The sequence below is a fragment of the Nannobrachium achirus genome (assembly GCF_963921795.1).
Source record: "Nannobrachium achirus genome assembly, chromosome: 12".
NCBI classification, from domain to species: domain Eukaryota; kingdom Metazoa; phylum Chordata; class Actinopteri; order Myctophiformes; family Myctophidae; genus Nannobrachium; species Nannobrachium achirus.
In genome coordinates, this window is record NC_137832.1 from 25188038 (window position 1) to 25209517 (window position 21480).

The 21480-nt window shown below is 42.2% G+C and overlaps 1 protein-coding gene across 1 annotated transcript in view; it reads right to left on the reverse strand.

Annotated features, from left to right (window-relative positions):
* gnb1l (guanine nucleotide binding protein (G protein), beta polypeptide 1-like) overlaps window positions 1-20190 on the reverse strand; it is a 48542-nt gene extending 28352 nt beyond the window's left edge. Inside the window, exons 1-4 of the mRNA XM_080738045.1 lie at window positions 20156-20190; window positions 4031-4201; window positions 3200-3325; window positions 2694-2856 (exon numbers count right to left, since the gene is read on the reverse strand). Coding sequence (XP_080594171.1) covers window positions 2694-2856; window positions 3200-3325; window positions 4031-4140 — 399 coding nt within the window. The 5' untranslated portion in view covers window positions 4141-4201; window positions 20156-20190. The remainder of the gene's footprint in view (window positions 1-2693; window positions 2857-3199; window positions 3326-4030; window positions 4202-20155) is intronic.
* Between the last annotated feature and the right edge of the window lie 1290 nt (window positions 20191-21480).

Here is a 21480-nt window from a genome sequence, read left to right on the forward strand (position 1 = left end):
TACACAAAGACAGTGTTTCTCAACTCTAGTGGATCGGGATGTAGGATTCTTGAATATTATTTGGTTGTGAATTCATGATCCACAGGTCCCAGCATGAGACAATGAGAGTTCAAACCCACCAGACATGACGGTAACAGAGCATGTGGGTAGAAAAGACGTTCTCAAATACAGTATAAGAACGTGCAAATAAAATGTTATGAGCAAGAAAAAAAGTGGTGCTAAATGTTTTTCAATACTACATTTTTCAAGTTTTGACTGGTTAACTGCTTTTTAGAATGGCAAATACAAAAAAGGAAATACAAATAGTCTTTTAGTCTGATACTCTTACCCAGTGAAAAGATTAACCATATTCAGTTATTCATTTGGTTACACAGTAACCTGAATTTAATGTATCAGTAGGTGATAAGTATCTTGCTCAAGGACACTTTGAGCAAACACAATGCCATTTTGGCTTTTGCCCGGACTGGGCCTGTAACCTTTTGGCTATAGGATGGTCTGTGTAACACAACACACGCTGATGCTGATAAAGATGATCCCAGGTTCCATGTACTGTATAGATTATATATAGACTGACAATATTGATTTTGTTAATGAAGTTGACTGATTATGTTTTGGCTGACTCCTGACAGCATAGTGCATTCATGTCATGAGACCCGCGTACTGTACACCAGGCTTTTTCAACTGGCGACCAGCAGGCTAGATCTGGCCTATATAACAATTTGAAGTGGCCTTTGATCAATTCTAAACATTAATACAAAATAATAAAAATCTAATATGAAAATGAGTCCTTGTTGTTCATTATTCTTCTATAGGAGAGTCTCTTTCCCTGTACAACAGTCCATTTAATATCTCCGCATTGTTTCTGGTTCGAGCCAATTAAGCTGCTATTAACATCCAATAAAATCGTTGGGATATGTAGCCTTTTCACCTCAATAATACAAATGACATAATATCCCATCCCGAAAAAGAGAAATGCATGTTTGGCATTTGCATGGTTGGGAAACTGATGTGCCTGCCTTAGCAGAGATCAATTATTTTACCATTAGGAGTGCCATCTTCATGCTCTGAAGAGGGTTTAATTTGTGACTAAGGGGAAATGATGAAACAGATTGACAATGATGTAATTGACAATGAATAAATTGTTTATCTTCAATGCTTATTTGAGTCCAAACTAAATTCGCCATTTCGCAACACTGCACAACAAATTTATATTCATGATCCACAAAGATCACTTCTATTATATCAGTTTTTAGATAAACAAAAAGTAGACTTTGCAATGACTCTGAAAACTTAAAATAAAACATTTAAAATCTGCCCCCCTTAAGAATAGCTGAATATCTATGCTTGTAACACTTTGGCATAGTGTTTCATAATATTCACTGCAATGCATTACCAGTTATGTACTTTGTTCATAGCAATAGATTTGAAAGTAATAATATGTGAGAGAAGGTGACATTAACTTTGAGGTATACTGCCCTTGAAAGCAATGCAAAAGCACATTCAACTTCTCATGTGCTGATGCCAAAAGCCTATCTGTCAAACTGGCAATAGCAAGTCTCAAGGGTTAAATGCAATTTCTTCTTTTTTTTTGGTTGACATTTTGAGAAGTAGGCTTAACAATAGAATGATGCGGCTTCAAATATTCAGACATGCTGCAGAGGACAAGTAGTGCTCTCTTCTCCCTTTACAACTATATTTGATATACCAATATGCTGCCCTTTGACCTCCAACAGTCCAATCAGTAAACAGTAGTTGCAGCTGCAGAGTGCTTAATCTGTACAGCAACTGTACATTAGGCCTTTGTTCCCCATCTATTTAGATTAATTTCCTATTATTCAGATGCATTTTCATAATATTTTAATTTCTCCATCCTCCCTTTGTTGTCTCTCCCTATTATGTACTGTAATTAGTCCCCCCAGGAATCCGCGATTCCGCGATCACAGAATGTATTTATTTTAGCTTGATAACTGGTCATTTTAGGTTGTTTTTTAATGTCCACGGAATCAAGAAATGTTCTCCGCAGAATTCCGCAGAATCAGGATTGTTCTCCGCGGAATAAAGATTTTTTTCTCCGCGGATTCCTGGGGGGACTATGTAATATTGAATACTGTACATTTATTTATCCATCCATAAAATAAAATAAAAGATTGAAACATTTTGAGGGATGGGGTCTTGAGAAAGGACAGCCTACTGGGGCATTCACGAATAGTGATTTTTAGTATTCGAATTATTCGACCTCAAAGTATTCGAATAGTTGAATATTCTACAGGACTGGCCAAACTGTCAAATATTAAGTAAGCAAGAGGCGGACGTTGTGAAAATAGCCGATCTACATGCTCACAACGCCTCGCAAGCATGTAGATCTTCTATTTTCACAATATTTATCTGTGGAACCGAGTCACATTAAATGTAATACCTACAATTCCAAGTGCTTGTCAGGGTGGGGGTCCCCAGTTCAAATATGTTTATTTTGGGCGTCACAGCCTAAAAAGGTTTGAGAACCCCTGGTATAGAGCATTAACAAATTCATCCACCAGGGGCATTGACAGCTCATTCTTATGACTTCCTATCTAGCCAAGTTTTATATAAACTATATATTTTTTTAAAGAGAAAAACAATAAAAAATTGGTGAACAACGTCGAATAGTGACTTTGATATTGGAATATTTGATGAATGCCCTACAGCCCACTAACCTCCTCAGTCTGTGGTCCAGGATAGGCCAGGAGCTGTGGTCCAGAGCAGCTCTCCAGCAGGGAGCTCTGACAGAATCCAACGCTGCCTGTCCACATTGAGTCTGTCACGTCACTACGGCCCTCCCTCAGGTCCCAGAGACACACACGCATGTCACGTCCCTGACTGGTAGAATGATGGAGAAAACAAGGGGGGAAAATTTATGTTATAAAGATGGTGGAAAAGAAATAAAAAAAATATGTAAATGAGGAGTGGAATATTGGAGAGAAAAACAAATAAAAGGGAGAGGTATAGACCAGGGGTCTATACCTGGGACCCCCTTTTATCCATCTTATTTTCGCTGAAAATAGGCATGTCAGCTATTGCCCAGAATATTATGACATGCCCAATATACTACTGGACACACGACAACAGGGGCGTAAAAAAAATTCACCACCTCCCAGCCTGGCATCCTGGTGAAGATAATTAAATGTAAAATCAGGGTAAGACCAGTGGCCATCATGTGTACCTGATGAGGGCATCTGTTGACTGCAGTGAGGTGAGCCAGATAACAGAGTTCCCAGAGTGGCCCTCTAGAATCTTCTCAGACCTCCGGGTGTTCAAGTTCCATACATGAATGGAACCCTTGGCTGACCTGGAGAACACAGTGACAATAGAGCTCAGATGAACACTATTTTTTACAAAATAAAATCAATAAAAAGATGATGAATGAATAGGCACACAAGTTAACCCATTTAGGCCTAGAATTATTTAATGTTTTAACTATTGAAAAATAGCAGACATACAAGCTCACAGCGCGGCACCGAGTGCCACGCTGCAAGCTTGTAGATCTGCTATTTTTGAAAAAGTTGTGAAAATGTGTGCAAATCTTTGAACATATGTACTTTTAAAGCGAACGTTTGTAACTCAAATTTTGCTTCTGGGGCGTCCCTGGAACTAAATATTTTGAGATGGGGGTCCGTGGCCAAATAAATATCATTTTGGGAGTCCTTCACATGAAAAGGTTTGAGAACCACTGACATAGTAGTCTCTCAAGAACAGACTAACTGAGCTCCAGTTAAGTGAAAAGGACCTTTTCTTTGACGATGGCTAGCCAGATTGCTGACATAGAAACAGGTTTTTCCAAAAACCTTAAAAGGATTCAAAAGACACTTATAGAATCAGGTCAAAATTAAAAGTTTCATGATTTTTTCAAAAATAGCAGATCTACAAGCTCGCAGCGCGGCACTCGGTGCCGCGCTGTGAGCTTGTATATCTGCTATTTTTCAATAGTTAAAGCATTCAATAATAACACACTATAATGTGTACCCGTTCTATTAAAATGTCAAAAAGGGCTAACCCGGAGAAGAGCAGAGGGGTGCCCGCCCCATGGCAGCTGAAGTGCAGGGTGTTGAGGGCTGCACCGGCCCCCCGCAGCATATAGATGGGGGATGGGGAAGGACGTGACATCACTGCTTCACTGTACAGGTATGTACCGTCTAGAAGCCATACACCCAGGGCACCTCATGATCTGAAAGAGAGTATCAAAGCAAGTGAAATTTTGGTGCGCTGGTACAGGGGGGCTGCACCGCGACTCATCGTGTCACGTATGCCTTGATGTGTTACAAATGTTTGTATATATGTTTTGAATACATGACTGCTGTGTCGTAAGATAATAAAGTACTATATCATATCATATCATTATCACCCTTTATTCATTTATCACTTGGAACTAGGGGTGGGCGATAAGGGAAAATACAATATCACGATATTTTCCCAAGCTGTATCACGATACACGATTTTATCACAATTCTTTTTCACGTTGGTTGTTATGATTTTTCAAGTTACTTGACAAAAACTAGACTCTCTGGGGTCCTTTTGGGAGGTCTAAATTCAACTTTACAAGTATGTAACTCTGACAGCATACAAATGAAACCAAATGGACCCTTACGGGTCCATTTGGTTTCATTTGTATGCTGTCAGAGTTAAGGGGAGACCTTGACATTTTAAAGTTTGAGAACTACTGATTTAGACCAAAATGCAGGTTTAAAATTCTGCAATGAATCTCTGTATTAACGATTAAACAGGATTTTTTACAAGGCTCTCTCAATTGTATCACAATATATACGATACCTCTGAAAAGCTATATCGTGGAGACATTGTATCGTCTCAACGATAATTATCACCATATCGCCCACCCATACTTGGAACAAAGGGAGAACTAACAGAGGACCACCGTTGCTAATCAATGACTATATAATATTCCTTGTTTTTTATTCCTTGGATGTGTCCTGAAAATACTAGTGTAGGCTCACTTTAACATTTTCCACCGATGGAAACTACAAATAATCCAGAGAGAGGCTTTACTTTATCGAGTGAGAGCAATTGACAACACACAGATAATAAATGCAAACCTGGCCCTTAGATGAAATCAATTTGTTTAATGGACGGCGCTCTATTTGAGTCTGGCATCAGAGTCTTTCTCTCCACATTGTCACATCGTCAGACAACTGGAGTGATGGTGCATGGGTAACGCGGCTACAAGCCCCCGTGGCTGTTGGGTGCTACCATAGCTACAGCGGCCTTTCCTCCTCCGTATCATGGCTGCTTTCAGTTTCTCCTTCTAGGCTACACGATAACGCTGCCCTTACTCAATTCGTCATAAATCACAGCTTGTGACAGCTTAATTACTGTAAACAGACAGACAGACATTTGAGCGTTTTTTTTTTCTTCTTTTTTTAACTGCACTTCAGATCAACATCAGTTGTTCCAGAGGCAGAGGAGAAGGCAGGCCCGCTCAGTGGCGTCAGTTCAGAAAAAGCTAAGGTATGGCAACATGACTGGTGTCTTGAACGCGCGCGAAGGCGCGCGTTCAAAACACCAGTCAAGTTGCCATAGTGCCATACCTTATCAACAGGCATGATTCATTCATTTTGAGAAGTACATTTTCTTTTTTTCCCCCGTTTCTACGGTTTCTTGGGCTGGATATGGCATCCTGGTGCAGCTAAACTTATAGTAAACGTGCCACAATTAACAATAATGAATTGCATCTGTGCAGCTGACCTGAGGAACCTGGGAATATACCATTTTGTCAAAAAGGTGAGAATACCTGACCATTTTGTTACATTTTGCATTTGTAGTTATTTTACTGTAATTTAACAACATAATAACCAGCACAGATAGACAAAGTGACATTCATGGATTTATATTTAAAAGTAACTTTTATTTTCCCCCCTGGACCCAGGGTCTGGCAGCTGCATACCCTTGCCATACCCAATTGACGCCCCTTGGCCCGCTTTGTGTGTTTGCCGTAAGGCAGGGCTGTGGTGGAAATCACAGCCGACTGCAAACATGCCAGGAGGAAATCGTGTGTCAGTGTCAAAAAGACTGGAAGGAAAGCAGACCTGATTGACTTGATAGGCCTGCTATTTTATTGTTTCTACTTGTAGGCCTAAATGTTATTCTGATCTTTAAGAAATGAGCTCTAGGCCAGTGGTTCTCAATAGAGACCGACAAAAGCCAAATTTGTATGTCTGTCGATCCTAGACTACAGATTACTGATATTTTACTACTGTATATAAAAACAGAAAATGTAACTTTAATAACACAATAAACAGCATTGTATGACAAACATTGTCGCATCGTACCACATTTAAACTTAAGAATTTAAAAAGGCACAAAAACAATTGGTTCAAATCAGGATGTAAAATTGCAGGCACCAATGTTGTAAAAAAAAAGCAAATATTGGCCTATACTGTATCTGCCGAGCAGAGCTGAAAGAAAACCACTTGCATCTTACAACCCAAATGAAAAGGTCTTTATTGATATCTTCTTTAATGAACGATACCTTAATTAAGCCTCATCTAATGACTCGGTAGAACAGCACTTCATCCTAATCTTAAATAAATGAGCTTTCGACCAGTACAGGTGACCTGTTGGAGGTGGGTCACCTTGGTTAGTGACCGATAGCCCCATGCCACATGCCAGTCCTGTCCCCTTTTATTTGACTCTTGACATATCATAACCCTTGACCCGCCTGCGATCGGCACACGCTGAAACCGGAGCCTGAGGTATTTGGGAGCAGCTCATTTCGGGAGGTTAGTGGTTAAATTGCCCATGTTAAATTTGTGAAGCGGAAAGATGGAACCTCGGGCCAACCTTCCTAATTAAGGGAAGGGCACCATAGTCTAACAAATCTCACAAAGAGCACAGTCATCGCATCCATACAATCCCTTTACCTTCAGGCAGACAAGCAGAACGTTTGTGGCTACGATCAATTCCAGAATTTCAGTTCAATTATATATGTTCTAAATAGATGATAGGTGACCGCCGATCAACATCTAAATGATCTGATTACTAAGCTGATCATATGTTCCATAGAGCAGTGGTTCTCAACCTTTTCAGGCCGCGACCCCCAAAATAATCATATTTTAACTGGGGCCCCCCCCATCCTATGAGCATTTTGTATAACACGGTTCTATTGTGAAAATAGCCGATCTACATGCTCACAACGCCTTGCAACGCGACGCGTTGTCAGTATGTAGATCGGCTATTTTCACAATTTCTGCCTCTTAATACAATTTGACAATTTGGCCAATGTTTAATTTGTCATTTTAGAGGTATTAAAAAGTCCTTAAATTGTCACTTTAGAAATGTGCATACGCTCTATGCCCTTAAACTTTATGTTGGTTTATGTTGCTTTCGTTCCGAGTTGAGCTTATAGGGCAGCATTACTTTGAGTGACCCAAGAAGCTCAAATCAAGGAACAAAAACACCTTCAGCACATTTGAAACCAGCAGCAACTGTAGCTAGGATTTGCACCAGCAAACATAGCTATATAGTAGCACTGTAAACTTCATACAAGTAGTCATAAGTGCCTACTTCTGTGTTCACAATCACCTACTTTGCACTTTGCTGGGGGACCAAATTATGCTTATTGCTTAGGATACAATATAAACAATATATCTTTAACAAAATCATCACAGAGGCCCCCATAGATTGATTACTTCATGTCTGATTACTTCCATTACTTCCATGTTTGACATGGATTTGACAGTATGAATGGAAATGTCCGTTCTATATACATTTATTTCTATGGGTGTAAATACAGGCCTTTTCCACTCACAGTGCAATTGTTTGGCTTTAAAAGACGTGGATTATGCTGCATTAGCTGCGAGAAGTAATTCTATGGTAATTGTTTGCTCTTTTTGGAACCGACAGCGGTTGGCTAGTACCACCACCGAGTTTGCACTCAAACAGCTGTAGACGCTCTGAATGAGCAGCAGCTTTTCAATTAAAACATGGCGGAGTGCCAATCAAAAGTGTAAATAAAGGCGAGTCTGTTTTGCCATCACTACGGACTCAACGCTTGACTGGATTCATGCAACATGTCATGCAACCAGCAAGGATCCAGACCGTCCTTAAACAATACAACCAAGGTGAGTGTGGGATACTTTTTGAAGGTGTTAAAGCTATATAGTAAGTAGTATAATAGCTTATAGTAGTAGTAGGTTGTTCCTATTATATATAATCATAATGGAAACAGATGGACATCTTTATGTCGTCACCCAAGGTAAGTGAGTTAGATTTGCAGACAAGTTACATGTGGAAAAATAGAATCTATATATTTTTTTGCAGCTCTGAAATCTGCCATGCAACATATGTGGAACTTTTGTAGTAACAGGATAATTCCCCTTTACCACCACCCCATTGTAACCTGCCTTTGCTATCAATGCTTCTCTAAGGCCAAAACAATACCCATGGGATAACCCCTCACTGACAGAGCCCTGTACTGTACCTACTCAACTTCTATGGTATGAAGAAAATGACAAAAGGTAAAAAAAAAAAAAAATGTCAACAGCATTTTGTGAGGGTCCATTAGTTAAGCCTTATGTTTCTTATGAATGGGGTGGGTAGGCTGCATTCCTCTGCCAGAGACCTGTGTACAGGTATGTGTATGTGTGAATGTGTGACAGAGGAGGCTCACCCTGATAACAGGTGGATTAAGGTTTCCTTTATTGTCCTCCTGCATCATGTGGGTGGTGGGACAGGAGGCTTGTGGAACAGGCTATTTTCACAATATAAACACCTTCCACCTGCAATAGTGGCTCCATGTCAATCAAAGAGAAAAAGAAAAACAGTGGCTGACAACTTAAGGACGTTGGCAACGTGCTCACTGACTGAGTGGTGCTTAATAACCCCATCACTGGACTCGCATATTGTTGCCGTCGGGTGCAAACCTTGCACGTCCAAAATTGTTGCGACAGTAGGTAGCAGCCAGGTTACTATGAAACACGGCAGATCCTGTCCGTACGTAACGCCTCAATGTCTATAGCTGACCTGTTGTGACATCATATTGTTGACTCTATGACCAAGACAACCTGTTCTGGCAATCATATATGGAGATCCCTGATCAATATTAAGCCCATATTTGGCAAATGCCCATATATGGATGCTCCATATGGCTAAGACAGAATTCATTTGCAAATCAAGACTGTTGACTATCATAACCTGGATATCCATATATGAAGATCACAACACTGACCTCATCAAACCCTGGATATCAAACCCTAGATATCCATACCTTGGCAAAAAGTAGGAAAGAAAAAGAAACAGCACAAATGCGTTGGATGGATTTTAGTTGAGTAAACTAAGTAATAGAATGCTCTAATTGCTAAACTAACAACATGTTATATTACTTGGAAAACAATACGATTGTTGTAAATAATGCGTTCCTAACGCAAATACCTCCAACACCGGCTGAAATTCATGAAGCCAGAAAGAGCAAGAGAATGGGCTGGACCAATATTTCCGTTTTTGAATGTCACATTTACAACTGCACACCTGAAGTCTGACACGACTGAACTCCCAAAGTTAATTCCGTTTTAGTCCGGACAGGTCCGTTTGGTGTGTAGGGGCCTTAATAGAAAAATATGTCAATGACAACACCTGTGTTGTATCATGATACAGATTATATTGAATGAAAAGTTATTTTTACTTTGCTGGCAATAGTGAGACAGATCAGAGACAGATTGAAAATGCACTCTTAAAATAAATCATGTAAATGTTTAATACATGTTTTATTGATTTCTTTCCATATCATGCAGCCCTAGAAGCCGGACTGTGGGATCCAAAATGGTAAAAATGGCCTATCCTCTCCACCACTCACTACTTTCTCAGTGTTGCCTGTCTATGTTTCTGGCATCAGCCTTTCCAGCATCCTCAACAATGGTGCTGTTGTTACGTTGGCCGTTAGTGAACCACCGGGCAAACCCGAACAGAAACATGCAGGCGGCATGTGGGTGGGTGGGGGGAGTCAGCAAATAAACAAACCACTGGCAGGATGTCACTCAAAAGCTATTTGAGGAAGACGCTTCAATTGTCTTCGCTGAAAACTAAAAGAGGCAACCAAGCAAACAAACCAAGCGCTCCTAAGCTAAGGGCCGCGTCACTTGTCAAATTTCCATCTGTGTCATAGCAAAACAAATAAATCACTTAGTGAAATTACAGTTTGACACTTGAGTATTGTACTTGTAATCCAATATGGTATGTGCAACCTGAATCAGTACAAACAGTCATTGTGTAATAAAAAAGATCTTAATACACTTTACTTCTTTTTAAGTACACTGAGCAGCATTTTAATGGACAAAATATATACTGTAAAGATTGATTGAAGGCCCCTTAATGGACAAGAGAAAAAATTGCTACTTTGTCCAAACCCCTTGTGCTCCCACCCATTTTAATAAACCTAAGTACCTTTCAAAAAGCGATTGAAAAATAGATAACCATAAAACCAAAGGGGTCACTCCATTTCAAAAAGTACCTTCTTGGCAGGTCGGTGCTCGCATGTACCCGCATCAAAATTGCACTTGCAGAAGCAGTGATAAGTAGGCGGGCCTAATTAAATCTGCGTATGGCGTGGGAGGACGAGGCATAATAATAAATCAGGCTGACTGTCTAATATACCTGAGCCTGGGAGCTAACGTGGAAGAAGCGAGGGAGGACTGAGCTGAGGCTACCACTGGCCCCGCAACAGATAAGACAGCTCTGGAGGTAATCTGACTCTAAGTCCGTGGATAAAGGCAGTTTGTCTCTTCTCGGGCTGTCTGTCCACACCTGCAGGGTAATTAGGCCCTAATTATGAGAGAGAGGTCCGCTTCCCCTTCATGTTATTAAATAAGAGCCAGCCTTGGCCAGCCAAGGCATCTCTCAACACAGGCAAGGGGCTGGCGACCTTCAGATCAAACGCACCCACTATCTGTGCCTGCCTCCCCCAGACCTTGTCATCCACCTCCTCCTGGACTCTATATGAGAACTGCTGCTGTGGAGGGAGTGTCCTCAAAACTTTTTTTTTCTCTTTTTGGGTTGCGTAGGAAAGTCTGGTCCAGGGACGTGCTGGGCCCCTGATTCAGCCCGGGAAAAAGAGTTGGATAGGCCCTCATTGCGCGCTATGGAGAGAGAGATCTCTCTCTATAGCGCTGCTGCTACTCAAAGATTTGCCATTTCAGATCATGACCAGTGACTAGCCAGTGGGCCAATTACAGGAGTTATATTTCGTCATTGTCGGGTGGAAACCTTGTATGTCCAAAGCCGTTTGTTTTGTATTTAACATTTAAAAAATTATTTAAATTAGTGAAAACAGCCGATCTACAAGCACACACGCCTCGCACCGCGAGGCGTTGTGTGCTTGTAGATCTGCTGTTTTCACTACTTTTGTGCGACGGCCTTGTATGATGAAGCAGGGCTTTGCTTCGCGAAAAAATGTACACATTTGAAACTTGGAGATACAAGTTTTCTGCCCGACAGTGACGATTTACTTTGTTGGCCGCCCAGCCTCCAAAATGGAACAAATTTTATTTTACATTTTTCCTAATGGCCGTCCTGGCTGGTAATGAACCGGCCGCTCAGGAGTTGTCCCGCTTTTCCCAATGGCCAGCACGTCCCTGGTCTGGTCCACATTCCTCGCCCCGGCTCTTTGGTGCTGGTATCATGTGATCGGCAGCTCGTCCACCTGAGCTGCCCCCTCCCTGTCATATTCTGCCATTCATAAATAAAGAGCAGCAGGGGAGGGAGGGAGGGAAGGGAGGGATACACTGATCACAGGCAGCTTTTTATTATAGCAGCTCTATAATGGCCCAGCTTCACAGGAGCCATTACGGAGGCATGGGATCCCGAGATCCCCTGTTCCGATATCCTCATCGTCAAATATGAGATCTGAGCTCCGTGATGAAAAATTGAAAGTAGCTTACACATAGCTGAAAAGCATGCGGTCTAGATAGGCTGACCTGTGGGAAGTTAAAGCCAAGACAGGCTATAACCTGTCAATCTGGAATCACATTTCATCACAGAGAAACTTCAACAATTTCTAGACGTCTAGAATGCAACTGCTGACAAACTAAAAATAAGTTTGGGGCGGAATGTTTCAGGGATAGTAGTTAAACCCCTCCTTTTGCTGCCATATAATACCTCAGCTATTGGTCATTCTGCTCTTTATCAGAACAGATTTATCTGCTATTTTCACTTCTACCTCCCATGGGAGTGGGTGGAGGTGTGTGAAGCCCAGCCCTGCCACTAGAGACGGTCATTTCTTATTTCTAGTTGTTCTACCTACAATATGTATCCATATATAATGACATGATCTTTGATTCCTAGATATGGGGTTTTCACATTTTCATGTCAAATGTACTTTTTCAAATTACTGATACTAAAGGTTTGCGCCCCGCCCCCTCCCCCACTTCGCCCGTTTTACAGTAAGATACTAAAGCCCGTATCAGAGTGTACGGTGGAGAGCTATCCACCGCAAATTTGAGGTGGAAAGCTTTCCACCTCAAGTCAGAAAATAAGTGCAGGCCATCATAGTACGCCACGGTGGAGACCTATTCACCGTGACTGACTAGTCTAGATTGACCAATCAGTGAACGGGGTGTAGAGCCTGTCTGTCTGATAGTAAAAACAGAGAGATGTGTTGGGACTCGAGGTGGAAAGCTCTCCACCGCGAGGAATGATGTAACGTTGTAGTTTCATGACTCAAAAAGACTCGATAAGACTACACCGCAGTGTAAAGCCTTCCACCGCGGACCCGACTATGATACAGGCTTTATAAGACACCTCAGGGCGACCAATTCTTGGCCATAATGGCCAGTGATGTATATTGGACCAGTTACCCATATATGGAGACCCCTGCATGATAGTCAACAATGTTATGTCAAAACATGCCCATATATATGGGCATTAAAAAATATGGGCATTCCCAGATATGTCCTTAATATTGATGACATTCTGAGGAATACCCATATATGGACTTTTATATAGGTGTGAGCTTCACCACTGGGCTATTCTGTGCCCCATTGCAATATGGCTCATAGGCACAGTGCCCTCCAGACATACTCCTGTGACAATCCTAGAATCAACAAATATAAAGAACTATTCCCATTCACCCATTTTAAATTTTGGGCACGCACTCAATCCATTAAAATGGTAGAATAAGCCTAAATTCCAAGACAATCGACATTTTAAAACACCAACAGTAAGAATAGAACCCCCAGACAACTGCTGAGTTATCACACAAGACAGAAGTGCTCCCCACCCCCCACCCCCAAACACACACGGATCCTGCAGTGGAGGAGAAGGAAACCGATGTGTCAAATGGAGAGCCAGGTCCATTATAAAAACCTGGTAAGATAAACAGGGTAGGAAGTGGCAGCACACACACCCTTTATTGTGTGACAGAGACATTGGTCACTTGGACCCGTTGGAGGGTGGTGTGGTGTTGATGTTGGTGGTGATGCCGGGGGTATCTGGCCTGGACAAACACACACCCCCTTCCCTGTCAGTTAGAGGATGAAGTCAGACACAAGTGGACCCACACCCACTGTCACTCACGGCGCCAGTGAGCGGGAAGAGCTAGCATTGTTCATATCAACGGCGTGAATGCTACGCAGGGGCCACTGCCGATAAGGACTCAATGGCTTGTGGCTCTCATTGAGGCAAGCACTAATGGAGCACCCAACAGCGCCATTTGATTTAGGAGGTACTGACTGTGGCCAACAGGTACCCAAGACCTTATCTGTTTGTATTATCACCTATTTCCTCTGCTAGGTGATTTACTTGCACACTAGAGGACAAAGGGGACACAAGAGGGCTGACAGCCGATGTGTCATCCTCTGCCACTATGTGAGCACAAGACCGTGATGCACTGCAGCCAAAACATGAAAACAAATTATGTGTTTGTGATCTGCACAAATCCCTAGAACATATATGAAGCAGGAGAGGTGACTCCATTTCAGACTCAATTAAGAATGTCTGCTAATTCTTGAGGGGTAACATTGAGAGAGCAGATTCAGTGTCTTTACACTTAAATCATTTCCATTAACCCATTTAGGCCTAAATCAGAAATTAGCCTACAAAAACAAATATGTCATACTGTACATGTACTGTAAGCCCCTCCCATACACTAAAATGTGTTCCCGGCAAGACAACAAATTGGTATTAACTGAATGGAACTAAACTACGGTAGTCTAATTTAAGTACAACAGAAAACTATCTGTAGTCTGTGTCCTATCAGGGATAAACTCAACATGATATACAAGAGTTCAATGAAGAAAACAATACATAATTTACAGTAGTCCAAACAGAATAGTAATAATGCCATCATCATAGCGAGCACTGCACAATAAATTTGATAAAAGAAGATAAATATTGGATTGAACTCCAACTGGAGTAGTCCTCCTTCAAAACGTATAAATCTGCACCAACAACACACAGAAGCCACTGTGTACTGCTGCATATGCAATGTGGATCCTTGGTCACTTTCACTCAGTCCATTTTTGAGCATTATTACATTTTATCACATTTAAAACTCCATGTTACACCTGCTGCAGTGCATACATAATATAAAAGATCCATAGAATAAAATGATCTCCCATAAAGCCATTCATAGCTATTGACTTTAGAAAATATAAGGCCGGCCTGGGCCATGGTCCAGCGCCGGTCCAGGCACCTAGGCACATTAGCCCTGAAACATGCTGATAACGACCGTCATGGGTCAGGATTTACATGCGTTAGTGGAGGTGAATTCAAAAGCCCATACAAACTACACAAACATTTCAGATTTCACAAACAAAGTGCTTTCACAACCCTTTCTAAATCTTGGCCGGCATTGTATAATTACCCGGAACCTCCGTGTTCTTAACTTTAATAAGAAGCCTTTTTATGCGATATTTTTCTGTTTTCCCATGCATTTCCTAGTGTTCAGCATGCGCACAAACCCCATCTATTTTTTTTTCTCATTTCTGATTTTGTAACCCATTTTTTCACCCAGTGCCAATTGCCTATGTAATCCTGGGCTCTGTTCTCCCTCTGCTGCGCCTGGGGAGACAACGGACTGACCTCATGCTTCCTTCTATGCATGAGGAGTCCAAGTTGCTTCTTTTCACCTGACAGGGGGGATTTCCCCGGTTTGGACGTAGCGCGTGGAAGGAACACGTTATTCCAACCAGTTCCTTTCCCCTCCATCAGGCACCCCGGCTGGCCAGGGGGAGGCATACCAGTATTACTGCATGTTTTTGTGAGGGTATCTACCCTAGGAGACACGGGTAGAACATGCAAACTCCACACAGAAAGGCCCTTTCGCCAACCCCACCTAGGGTGTGGGCGCTGATGACGCGGAGGAGGGAACACGCCCCCAGTGCCCACAGCGTAAACCGGCGGGAATCAAACCCAGGACCTTCTAGCTGTGAGGCGACAGCGCTACCAACTGCGCCCCCAACCCCATCTATTGAACACTGAGAGGTGGGCGTGGCCTTGCAAAAATGGGTCCGGAAATGTCTGCCAGTACACATGAACATGAATCCAACACAACACTGATGATCGTGCAGTCAAACAAGTCTATGAATCCTTGCCTGGCGTTGCCAGACTCTATCACACACTTCGTTTTGGGAAGAGAGTCTGGTCCACTTCTGGGGGGGGGGGGGCGGGCTAAAGCCTATTGACGTCACTCTCTCACACACACACACACACACACACACACACACACACACACACACACACACACACACACACACACACACACACACACACACACACACACACACACACACACACACACACACACACACACACACACACACACACACACACACTTTGAGCCCCCGACGGCGACGTGGCGTGACATTGCAAAAATACGTAATTTCTTATAACATATTATATGATTGCATGTTTACGTTAGTGCAAAATGGTATTAAAACGTAATGAAACGGCACTATTGTATAGTTTATTAAAATAATTCGAGTCGAGCGGGCGTCCGCCTGACTCCGCCATGACAGTTTTCACGGACCAATCAGAGTCCACTAGCGACTCTCACGTGGGTAGAAGAGCACCAAATAGAGTCCACTAGGGACTCTCACGTCACGTGGGCAGAAGAGCTCTGAAGGGAGGGGGCTGGGGGGGGGCTGGGACCGGACCAGCCTTGGGAATCCACCAGACGCCAAACCACGTGCCCCAAGCATACAACCCTGATTGGCCAAACAGTGAAGCTGTTTGGGGAAAAATAATCTAATCCAAGTGGTACCAGACCGTACTACAACACCACTACCGCCGCCAGGGGGTGTTGTTTTTCGGTCTGGTTTACCAGGCAATATGAATCCACCAATGAAATCTCTGAAAAGGTTTTATCTGCCATGCAATTTTATACAATACAGTATGTAGTAGAGATAGCCTAGTTCCAGACCCTGAATCGCTAGCCACACCCCTTTAAATTTTTTGTTTTGGCGATTCAGGGGTCTAGAAGTGCTCTCATTGAAGAGTCCTCCCTCGGTTGAAAATCCGTACGGCGAATCAGCGTCGTGAATCAGTGTCTTGTGATCAGCGTGGGTGGGGGTTTCCCAGAACTCATGTGTGTTTCCAAGTACACCAGCGCTGCCGCCGTACCGTACCGCGCATCGCGTCGCGATAAAATGCGGTAAATTGCGGTAAAATGCGATCGTATCGATCTCGCTATGAAACACCAGTAGCAGGCATGTTATGTTGTGTTTGATTACTAGTTTGTAGTGCTCCTATTCTGACTGTTTCTTTGGTTAGCAAGTAGCACTAGCAAGCAACAGGCTAGCCACTAGCCAGCCACACTATGTCATGTGTTGGTCGGTGAACCAATCGCTGAAGACTGCCTCTTTTTGGCAACGCCCATCCCTGCAATCTTCTTGGGGGAAAGCACTTTCAGACTGAATAATGAAGTGAAACGAAATGTCAATTCACGCTGAGTGTCAGGCTATAGTAGAGATGGACCGATTGCAAAATTCTTAGCCGATACCGATCCACCGGTTTTATGATGGTCTGACCTGCCAAAACCGATTTTTCCGATACCGATTTCTTTAGCTAAGAACTAGAAAATAGGGTTGCTCCAATACCTTTTTTTTCAGGCCAAGTAGGCCTACAAGACATACTTCAATTTGAGTACCAATAGGGAAAGGGGGTGGGTGGGTTTTCTTTTCCTTTTCTTGTTTTGCTATTGTTTGTGTTGTTTGTCTGTTAATTGCATTTTTCTTTTGATCAATGTTTTACTTTTTCTTGTTCTATTCATATGTATGTCTCTAATTTCATGTTATGGAAAATAAAAATAATTGATAACAAAAAAAAAAAAATTTGAGTACCAATAAGCTAGAAGAACACTAATGCCAAATCAATCACAATAGTGCAATATCCAAAATCACAGACAATATCCAGTAATATGACCGTCTGGACTAGGCAAGAGGAAAGCAGGTGACGCATGCTTTTTTTCCCCCTTCTTTTTGGAGACGACATTGACACAGGATTATGGAATATATCCTTACATTGCAAAGGTAATCAGCACCATCTGTATTCTGTAGGCTGCCACTAAGTAGACTGGCTGCTACTTGCTAATGTTTACTTTAGTCACAGGACCAGAGCATGACATGCTGTGCAGTGCCATAGACACAATTGGCATAAAACCGGTATTTATGTCAGTGACCTGCCGGTCACTGATTCGGACGGTTTGATATCATACCTGCCGATTTTTTATATTGGCCGATTCCGATTTCCATCGGTAGTACGGCCACACAGGCCTTCCTCAGCGTGTAAACACGCTGAGGAAGGCCTGTGTGGCCGAAACGTCCTTGTCCTGGCTGCTGGGGGGAAACTATTTACGAATAAACAAGAAGAAGTCTATCTAAAGTGAGTGCTGGCGTCCTTGCTAAGTTCATTGTTCACCTGAGCCGTGCACCCTAGACGAATGTTTATGTGAACTACTTTTGACGAGTGCTCCTCTTCTCTCTTCCTGAAAGGTCCCTGCTTCATCTCTCTCTCTGTCAGCTATACGGTCCTTGGCCTGAATAACATTAAAGACCTGTGCCTCAGAGAGAGACACTCTTTAGTTACTGGTGTTAGCAGAGTAGAGGTGGCAATGAATGGCTCAGATCTTCTGTTTATATCAAAAGTAACATATCACAATATAGACTTTTTGCTTGCTGTAAATCAGACCCAAATTCAGAACACTTAGGGATGTCACAATATCACATTTTAATGGTAGGCCTACAACAAGTCCTTCAATGGATATATGTATCACATGGGCATTTTAGATTAAACGTTTTCTTGTAAATTATCATTCTTTTAGCTTTTGGAATACTGAAAACCTACAAATATTGTACAATTAAATTATGTATTTTAGAATTCAGTAGCCCCTTAAAACAAAAAAGATAATTTATGTTATCCTTTTTCTGCTTTTGTAATTGATGTTATCCTATGTAAAGTACTATGTTCTATCCGTTTGTCTTTCAATGTTATGAGATACATAAAGTGGTTCCTGTGTAAATAAGCCTTAAAGCTTAGAAGCAGTAGTGCTTTGGGGGCCGGACGGGACCGGACGCCGTGTGGCCGGAAATATTTCCCCACATGCACGCGCACGGACGGCACCGAACGGTGCACGACCGTGTAAACGCGTGCATACCCCCCGCGAGAGCCGCCGCCGCGACAACCCCCCACCCCGCGAATCTGCGATAACTACAAGCAATAGGCCTACTTTAATCAGTGGCTACTTGCATAACAGGTTTCTAGTGGTGAATGTGTGTGCGTCCTCAAGCCTCTATTCATATGGATATATAGCCTAACACCTAGGTTTCCAGCTGTGACTGCATGTGCATATGTCGATGTGTGTGTGTCCTCATACATGGCTCCATATTACTGTGGTATTTAGTGTTTGAGATTCGTTCAAGCCAAACTTTGTTTCTCTATCCTACTGCAGCGCTGTATTTTCTAAATGAATTAAAAGAAAGTAGAACATAAAATCTTAAGTAACAATGCAAATGTAATTAAGACTAGAAAACTATTGTTTTCCCACCATTAGATCTGACATCCTTTCCATCTAAATAGCCTCTAGAGGCGCGTGCACGCGCGTGCACGTGACGTCAATAAATGACCGCCCGCCCGGGAAAAAAAATCCCAAAGCACCACTGCTTAGAAGGATCTCCTTTTAGTAGACCATGTACCAGTGATTTGTGCTGTCATGAAACTGTACTGTTTTCTATTGCAAACTGCTAATAAACTATTCAATCAATCAAAACAAAGTATAGTTTAAAAGTGTAATAACTTTTAAACTACACTTTGATATGTTATAAGGATTTGGAATTTTAGAATAATTATAATCCACATATGAACCAAAATAATTTGTGTACCACCCAGTATGTGAGATTGTTGTGGTTGTAAAATTAATTGGCTACACAGGGCACGCCTACTCATGTACACACACACACACACACACACACACACACACAGTTCAGACTTTCCCTTTCCTCGCTTTGAACTGTCACATTCATCCCTTGTAAAATGACAACGTGGATTTATGGATACTTAGGACTGGTGTCGCGTGTCGTACACCTATTCTAGCGCCAATGTTTATCCTTGAAAGCGAAGCTTTATTATTTATTGTCACAAAATCAACTCGGAATGGATTATGGAAACCTGACAAACTCGGAACGAGGGAAGATCAAACACAGGACAATGTCGTATCAAGCATGAGTGAACAGTGACACTCACTGTCTGTAACAACACGTCCTGCCCTGTTACATTCTCTATCATTCCTGTTACATTCATTCTCCATCATTTAGTCACTCTCGTGTAAAGTGGTGGAAAAAGTAGCCAAAAAACAGTCCTGCATTCGCTGCTATAAAGCATTTAGCCTATAATCTACCACAAGCTACAAATGTTATTTAGTCGTGGACAGTGGACACTCACTTCACCACGACAACACACAAAGGCAAGACACACGACTCAAATGGGACAGCACAGTCTGGTTAACAGCCAGGCAACACAGCAGTTCACAGCACACTGAGCACAGAGTTCCCTGTTTCTCTAACATAAGCAATGAGCGAGAACTGGCAAAACACAACGGTTGGTGATTATTATAATTTTTTTGCAAAAGCTCACAAAAGTAACATTTAGCAGTAGTAACTGAGCGGTGAAAATAGCCAAACGCTACCTGTCAAACTGTTGTCAACGCCTGAAGAACCAAAACATGCGCCATATTGAACTTGAAGGACCCCGTTTTCAGTATGGCTGGCCATAAATGTGCCTGTTCGAATAAGCGAGGACGATCCCATCTACCTTCCCCAGTGTAACTGTTAAATTAACAAGGTGATTAATAGAGTACAATACAATATTATTATCTTTTGTGAACAATATTATTATTTTATTTGCACTTGACTTGAGTGTAGTAGATAAGTAAATGTATTAACTACAAATACCACTTGTGTATTTTATGGCATGTATCAAAAACTTTGAGGGATGCCATAAGGCATATACAAATATGCCATTGGAGCAGAGAGCGTTACAAGCTGGTAGATGGCAGATGGTCTCATGCGTAGAGAGCCCCCTATAAGACCATCTGCAAACAAACACTGGTTCACATATTTTCAGAATACCTCCAAATCTATAAGGACGCAGAGATTAGTATGGAACACGCAGAGCCTTGTGCTACTGAGCAAACAGGGGAGTCTTTATTTTTTCATCATTTTCAGTCTAATTGAGAAAGAGAAGGGGAGAGGAGGGAGGCAAAGAAAAAAACACGAGTAGACTAATCCACAGAGCACACAGACTCCTTTCATGGAGAGTGCTGGGAGAGACCTTTTATTTGGCCATACCTATCGTGGAAGAAGCGGGTTTCAAGCTCGGCTGGGTCTAAGCAGGCAAGATTAGCTGAAACCAGAGTGTTTTAAACCTCTTCTGTGGCCAGGGATTAGCCTGGCTCATGGCTACAACCAGCAATCCACCTCCCCTAGAGTCCTAAATGAAACAATAAAGAATATTAAGCTCATGGGGTGGTGGTCGGTGGATCAGTGGGTGGAGGTGACTTCCATGTAACCATGATGTTTTGTCTGAATCTGGTGTGCATCTGTCATATGTAACAGATGATAATTTCTCTGATAAATCAGTGGAGGTGTTTAGGTACTGTATAGGTATACCACTCAGGCCCTGAGAACAGTTGTGTGATGCGCTGATGCCATGAAGTCAGGGCATATTTTATTGCCCTATTAATGTTGTAATTTGTCCATGACCATGACCCTATAGTCATTATATCTAAAGACCTGCCCTTGACACCAAACCCAACTGACAGATCACATTCAACACATTCTCAGCCTCCACTCACCATACGTCCAAATTATGCTAAGTGAGTTATACTGTATTTCTCAACGGTGGACCAAAAGAGGATCACCAATATATCTAATTGGTTATTGAAATGAACGGGACACATAAGCACCCGATGACACAGGGCAGGAGCGGGTGGTGGGCCACCTAAAGTGACTT